We start from the raw sequence: 7,704 nt of genomic DNA, 5'->3' as shown, positions 1-7,704 counted from the left end.
CGGTGCGGAGCTTCCCGCCCGGGGGAAGGTGGCGGCGCCGGGGCGGGCTCTCCTCACAGCCCTCGGGGCTGCCGGCGCCGGGCGGGGAGGGGGGGTGAGGATGGCCGGTCGGTCCGTGTGTGTGTGTCGTCCCCCCTGGGGAGGAGAAGGGCCTGCCGGCTCTCCCGCTGCACGGCGGGGGGGCGCAGGAGTCACCCCGGCCGCCCTCAGCGGGGAGGACCCGGTCCATCAGCCCCGTGTGAGGGCAAAGGCGCCGGGCGGGAGGGGCGGCCGCCCGCGGGCTCGCCTCGGCTTCGGCGGACCTGGGTCAGGCCGAGGTGGGCTGCTCGTCCACGACAGGTAGCTCTGAGGCATCGCCGAGGCCGGCTGGGAGGCTGCTGTGGGAGACAGGGGATTTACGGCGGTGTTTGTTCCTGACAGGGGGGTCTGGCTTTTCCGTGGGTGAAGGCGGGAAGGGTGGCCCCTCTCACAGAAAGGGGCCAAAGCGCGCGAATATGGAGGAGGGAGAGGGGGGCTTCACCTGCGCGAAGCCATCGGGGTTCGTGGCTCGCGTTTGGCGGCCGTGCGGTGTCGTGGAGCGATGCCATGTCCTTACTTGCTTTGCCCTGCCTTTCAGGTGCCAATTCCTCGTGTTTTGTTTTTTTTCAAACGTGTCCAACCCTTCAGTAAGGAAGCAAAGGAGTTGGGAAATCTACTGGGTAATTTGTCTTGGAGCTTGCTCGTCTTTCAATCTGCCTGCTCACCAATCCAGTCACATCTCCCCAGATCGGTGGAGAATAGTAAAGCTCAAAGTAAACAGGACAGCTTTTGCCATGGAAACAAAAGTTGCTAGGGGATGGATAGCTACTACGCAGTGGTGTGCTCTGAAGCTGCGATCATACATCCCACGTGTTCCTCGGCACCCTGGGTTTAGGCACTGAAAAACTTTTAATGATTGAACCACTTCCTGCGGCCTGGATGCATGTTCTAAGCTCGTGTGTAACACAGATTTGGGTAACTGTGTCTCTCTTTAGCAAAAGTTTCCCAACATTTCAGCATTTAGTTTCTCAGCCACGAAGGTGAGACATGCAGATACGCTTCAACACTCGAGAGATCATAGCCACTGCCATATTTATTCATGCAATGTAAATTGATGCTGTGACACACGTTTCCTTCTTATTTATGAACTGTTTTCTCCCACCATAGACTGCCTCAGTTCCTCTGCCCCATGTGTAAGTAGCAAGAACAACATCATTATGTTTACATTGCAGCTGAGAAAAGAGACCATCTTAGGCCCAATTACCAGGCTGCTTCAATGAGTCATATAGGGCTGGGAAGCTGCCTTCTCTTCTCTCTAAGGGATGAGATATTTTGCAAAAGATAGGAGATTACTTATAAGTGGAAGAGTCCAAGCATAAAGAAAACATTCAGTAGGACTAATATGCAGTCTTGAAAGGAATTAATGATGCTGGCAGTCCTTTTTTTTTTCCCCCCTTCCATTTTAAAAGGTTGTACTACTTGATGCTATCACAACTCTTTCAAGCAAAAGATCATTCTTTTGTTTTCTATTCCACCTCCCAGCTCTTACTTATCATTTTGATCATATGCCTGACCAAAACCACCTATTAGCATTTTAGATTTCTAAAGAAAAAGAATCTCTGTATAATGTAAGCGATTCCAGGCTGTGGGGTTCTTACAGGCAATTCTTCATCAAGCTCTTAGAAACACTACACCCTCCTTTCTCTCTCTTGACTAAACCTACAGTCAGTGCAGTGAATGCAAGATAGCGTTTATATGGCTTTCTGTAAGATTACATTGAGTTTTCTGTAATTGCAAAAAGCACAGGTGCTGGTTCAGATTTGGCAATGTGCTTCACCTGCTTTCTGAAGAAACCAAAGAAGCTCTAAAATTGTCTCCTGGTGGCAGCTGGAGTAATGCAAGTGAGCTCTGGCAGGCCACATTATCTGGTCGTGGTAGGGCTGACCCTTCCCTGTGTTGACCTTATGGAGTCACTTACACCTGGAGAAAATACCTCCTTTTCTGTTCATTATGTGATCCTAAATAGGCTTACCTGAATGACTTAAGTTGGCAAGGAGTTAAGCATAATGTATTCAAGGAGGTAGGGTTGATGTGAGAATAAAGACCTAAGGACCCGAGAGAGCGAGTCTGCAGGGCTTTGGTTGGCCTCTTTACTTTCTTCTTTCTGATGTGGGAGATGGAGCATTTGCTTACTCATAACCAAAAGATGTGTTGAGGGATATGGACATAAACCATTCTTATCCCTAAGGTATAGGCTGTGGGACTCTGTGTGTGAGGGCTGGGGCAGCTGTGGTAAACTGCATCATTGCTTCATCCTCTCTTTGCACCCTGAGGTATTTTTATGAGGTGGGCAGAACTCTGGTTTTGTGAGAACTCTTCAGTGCTTGTCCTGTGGAAGATGGCAGCTAGCTGTTGAAGAAATGGTGGCAGTGAGAAAAGAGGACTTCTTTTGCTCTCTTTTCAGGTAGGGAATAAACAGCAGGAGGGACTCCCAAGTGAAACAGAAGGAACTCTTTTGCAAAAGAACAAACAGGCTCCAACAGTAGAAAAACTTCCAGCATTTACCCACAAGATCTGGACAAGAGTCCAGATTATATACTTATATCCATACCACTATTTTTTTTTTGTACCTCAAAAAGTAATAGCGTTCAAAAGCTCATAACATTGTAAAAGAGCACAACGCTTTTTTTTTTTTCCCCAATATATTAACCATAGTGGGAAATGTCAGTATTAGCAACATTTAACTTGACATGGGCTGGCCCTGGTGCCTGGCTCTCCCTCCTCACCTGGTGAGCAGCTGGTGGTGTCCAGGAGTTTCCTGCTGTCTCAAGGTCTCCGTCCACCCTGCCTGTTTCTCTACCTTGCCTGGGAAGGCCAGCACCTTGAGCACACTCCAGAGGGCACTGATGCTGTACCTCCAGCAGAGAGTAAGCCTGTCCACAGAGTCAGAGAGCGCTTCTTTGATTTCCTAATGCTTTATGGTGGCTGAAGTGGAAAAGGGAAACTTGCAGGGGATGCAAAGGCAGTTCTGGGTTCAAAGAAGGGGCTCCTGCCATAAGCTGTGCCCAGCGCTACCCCTGCTGCTCTGCAAAGCTCAGCCACCAGCACTGTCCCCCCCTCTCCTGGAGGGAGTGCTGGCCCTTGCTAGGACACCCATCATCACGCGGGCCTCCTTTTTCGCAGAAGTCATGACTGAGTGGGAGCCTTGAAACATCATCACGAGTTGCAAGAGAGAGATATTTGCAGTTACGAGATGCTGAGATCATGAAATTGCAAACTAAACACATATTAGATATGCAAAATAAATAAAAACCAAGATTACTGGGTTTTATAAGGAGGAAAAAGCAAACCCCTCTATCCCTAGGCCAAGAACGCAACCAGATTCCAAAGGGCTGGAAGATCACTGTTACACCAGCAGTGATTTCAGAGCCAGCCAAGAGCTTCATTCAGACTGTTGCCATTCCCAATCGATACTTTCTGGCTTTGACTTAATTTAAATGCAGCAGTGTTTGTTTTTCTTGCATACTCCGGTATTTCATGCCCAGCAAGATCACCCATTCCTCAAGGGCTGTAGGGCTGCAAAACTGGGAGATCATAGCTGCCATGAGCATGTCAAACCTCCCTTCCCTCTAAGCAAAATTGCTGTGGCAATCAGATGAACTGCTTGAAGCCGATATAAATTGAGCTGTGACATTCAGATGCAAGTACTGATTAACAGTTCCCTTCAGACTAAGACTTTCTGAACTTCTTTAAAGAGAAGTCAGTCATCTTAAGTAACATTGACCTGTTGCTCAAGTTTTTTAGGGGCTAGTATTACTTCAATGGATTCAGTTGCATTGCACCTGTGCAGGCAAGTTCAGGCCTAGGACCTGCATGGTTAAATACAAATTTTGTGTGTTAGGAAATCTTCCATGAAGTGGAAAGATCAGGGAACATTGTTGGTAGTTTTCTTAGCAGGCAAAATTTGGATTTTGTTACAGTCAGCAGGAGCTTGGGCATTGACTTCTCCAAGGGGGCAGTGGTTTGCCACAAGTTTAGTATTTCCACTTCACTCTCTTCAGTGAGCAGATTGGTGCTGTTACGGCATTCCATCTTTTTCATTTTTAGTTACCCATAGTTAAGTACAGGATATGTACCATTTCAATCTGTCTGGGACTTACTTTGCCTCTGTTTTTAATGGCTATGAATGTTCTATCAATGCTTAGTCCTGCACTTCAAAAGCTCAGGCAAAAACATTAAAAAAACCCTTGCCCAGCAGTTTGGAAAGTTCCTGAGGTTGCAGACTCTGGTTAACTAATGAAAACAGTCTGGATGAGAGGCAACATGAGCCCCTGAGGGATGCTGGCTTTTGTTACCTGATGTACTCTGCTTTTTTCAATCTCCATGGAAACACAGTAGCGTGCGAGTGTGAAAGATGGGGAGCGGGCACCCTGCATATGGGAGGGAATGTTCCCTGCAGCACCTTCAGGCTGTGCTGCGCAAGATGCCGAGTGCCTTGGGTTCGCTTGAGCCGAGTCACTGCATGCAACTCTACCAGGCTCATTTCTTGGTTTGGAAAAAAGTGAAGGAAAGGTCTCTCCTGGGCTGCTTTTCTTCATGTCGTCTGGAGAGTTTGTAGCCAGCTTTGCTCTCCCATCATGTCGATAATGATCTGCTTTGCATGAAACCTCTGATTGCAGGTAGGAAGGATGAGCTCCTATGCTGACATCTGCGGGTCCAAGCATGCGCAGGGCAGCACCGAGGGAGGGTACCAACGCTATGGAGTTCGGTCCTACCTGCATCAGTTTTATGAGGACTGCACAGCTTCAATTTGGGAGTATGAGGATGATTTTCAGATCCAGAGATCGCCTAGTAGGTGGAGCTCTGCATTCTGGAAGGTACTGTATGTTGCTGTTTACTGGAGAGAGAAACTCCCATTTCAAGACTTTCCCATATAACTAATGGCTTTAGGTATTCACCCAGAAAGGCCTTCTGTTGCTCAGTTTTCCCTGAAGTGACTGAATAACCATCTGTCTGAAAGCAGGGTGCTCTTACTGAGTTACCAAAGGGAGTTCTGGGGTCTTTGGATCATCTAGTTTCTCTGTCATGAGCAGCCATGTCACTGAAACATCCAAGTCTTGTCTGGGAAACCCCACCCATAGCTTGAAAGTGTAGTTGACCTCTGCACCCACAATAGTCCTGCCTGCCAGGTTATTGGGAATAGGACTGGTAGGTTAACAGCAGTAATTCTGGGACTGTGTGACCTAGGGATCGAGAAAACAGCAAGATCTCCATTAAGGTTGGGGAACTTGACAGACCTGAAGAACACCAGAAGTCGGAAGGGGCCTCTGAGGCCATCTAGTCCAACCCCTCTGCTTTGACGGCAGGGCCCTTCTGTGTGAACCAAATTTTGCACTTACACTTGAAATGTGCGAGAAGTATTCTGTGATCTGTTTACGGCAATAGCATCTTCCTTCTAATCCCTGCAAAGGAATGACATTTCATGGAGTAAAAGCAAGTGGTGGATATGACACCAGGGACTGAACTGTTGGTGCTAACCACCACCTAAAGCTAAAGAAATAATTGGTCACACAGCACTGGGGTTAAACTATGATCCTCTCTGTGATGGGGCCTTTGGACATGAAACGCTCTTTAGACATATAGATGCATATTGCAGAGTTTCCAGAAATGTCAAAACTGAATTATATAATTATTGAGTTGTAAAAAGACAGTTTCTCCATATATTTGAGTTCTAGTAAGGCCACATATGACCTAAAAGAAAAATATCAGCCTTGTCCTAGAAGAGAGAACTGTACCTGCAAGACACTGTGAAAGCTAAATGCCTCCTAGGACCACTTACCAACTAAAAACTGGAAAAGCATATTAATTGGGTTTTTGTTTCTTTGTTTTCCAGGTCGGACTCATCTCTGGGATGGCTTTTATGCTGATAGGTTTAACAGTTCTTGTAGTGGGTTTTCTTGTGCCACCGAAAATCGAAGCTCTTGGGAAAGATGATTTTGTTGTGGTGGATACCCGTGCCATTCAGTTTAATGGGTCCCTTGATATATGCAAGCTGGCAGGAGCAATCTTGTTTTGTGTTGGAGGGTCCACTGTGGCAGCATGTCTGCTGATGTCTGCTTTTGCTAAAAGTTACTCCAAAGAAGAAAAGTACCTCCAGCAAAGATTTAAAGAGAGAATAGCTGATATAAAAGCCCATGCAAACCCAGTCACAAAAGCGCCAGCACCGGGAGAATCAAAGATACCTGTCACTTTGTCCAAAGTTCAAAATGTCCAACCTTTATCTGAAACCTGACCCCGGGTTTTGTTTCTCACTTGTAGATCACTTTAACTGGAAAATATCAGCTGTTGTTGGCATACGTGCTAGTGAATTACAACATCGAGTGCTCTGCTGTACAAACACACAGCTGATGGGAAAGCTGCTCCAATACAAATTTAGGATTGGGAAAAGGGAAATTATGTGATTAGACCTGTGACCATTATATTCAGTATATTCGAACATTTTAGTCTGTGTTGATCCAGTAAGTCCTTGCAACAACGATTAGGTGTTTAGCTTATCAGATTTGCATCCCTGGAAAACATAGGGTGTGTTTATGACAGCCATACCAGGAACACCCTACATCCCACTGTTTAAAGTTTAGATGAGACAGCTTTTTGTTTAATTTTCTTCTTGCCTTTAAAAATACTGTTTAGTCTTACGGCCTGGTTCTGCTGTCTGGGAAGCCAAGATTCTGCCCTTGTAATTTGCACTTGTCCTCCTGTCACATGCTACAGTCTGTATCAAAGTAATACTGCACAGGTAAAACATACGCAACGGTGAGCGCCCTTAATTTGATCCTGGTGCATGTCACTTCCCAGCAATGTTACTTTCTGGGAAAGACAAGTTATACTTGATCCTGAGTTACAGTTAGCCTGTGCAAAACCCACTTTTGTCTTAGTCATTGCCATATTAACAAAAAACACAAAACAAAGATAAGGAGTTCATATGGGAGGAGGAACATCATACTTTTGTATCTTTGGTTTGATACTGTTTCTTTCGTTATATTGTACAATGTTTGAAGCTCACACAAAATGTTTTCGTTTTGGCTGAGTATGGATTACTAAATGTGGTTTGACATGCCCAGGCCCCATATTCTGTCAGTACATTAATGCCATGTTAGATGACCTTAACGTACTTATCTAAAGACATTTTGAAATGCTGTTTATATTTTTATAGAGGATAGAAAAAGTTATGCTTAACCAGATACATTTGTGTAAACGCTTACCTGAAGACTTGTCCTTTCATGGAAGACCCTTAATTATTTTCCCACCCAGGGCAATTATTTCACTATCTTAATCTATGGATTTAAATTAAACTGTATAAAGAAAGATGTGACATTTGTACTCTCTGACAATATGTGCCACCTTATAGTTCTGTCTATTTTTTTGAATGGATTGAATAAAATTCTAGGCGTGAGCCAGCCATGGATTTCGTGCAAAGTCTCTTTCTAGTCAAGTAATAGGTTTATCTATAAACTTAGTATTTCAGTTTGAAAGGAGAAATTGGCAGTTGAAACTCACCAATCTCTTAAGGCAGTTTGTGTTTTCAGCTTTCACAGGCAAGGAATCAAAAAGATTGCAGCACACTAACAACAGGTACATGGTAACAGGTGTGCTCTTTCCTTTGCAGATAAAGCATTTTGTGGTCTG

General features: G+C 45.3%; 1 protein-coding gene across 1 annotated transcript in view; it reads left to right on the top strand.

Annotated features, from left to right (window-relative positions):
• Window positions 1-7,483, top strand: part of NRSN1 (neurensin 1) — a 7,784-nt gene extending 301 nt beyond the window's left edge. The window contains exons 2-3 of the mRNA XM_010564443.1: window positions 4,698-4,895; window positions 5,912-7,483. Coding sequence (XP_010562745.1) covers window positions 4,707-4,895; window positions 5,912-6,310 — 588 coding nt within the window. The 5' untranslated portion in view covers window positions 4,698-4,706 and the 3' untranslated portion in view covers window positions 6,311-7,483. The remainder of the gene's footprint in view (window positions 1-4,697; window positions 4,896-5,911) is intronic.
• Window positions 7,484-7,704: the final 221 nt, after the last annotated feature.

This window comes from Haliaeetus leucocephalus, unplaced genomic scaffold (genome assembly GCF_000737465.1).
Source record: "Haliaeetus leucocephalus isolate CR32 unplaced genomic scaffold, Haliaeetus_leucocephalus-4.0 Scaffold179, whole genome shotgun sequence".
Classification (NCBI taxonomy): Eukaryota; Metazoa; Chordata; class Aves; order Accipitriformes; family Accipitridae; genus Haliaeetus; species Haliaeetus leucocephalus.
This window is presented reverse-complemented; position numbering and strand designations above follow the sequence as displayed.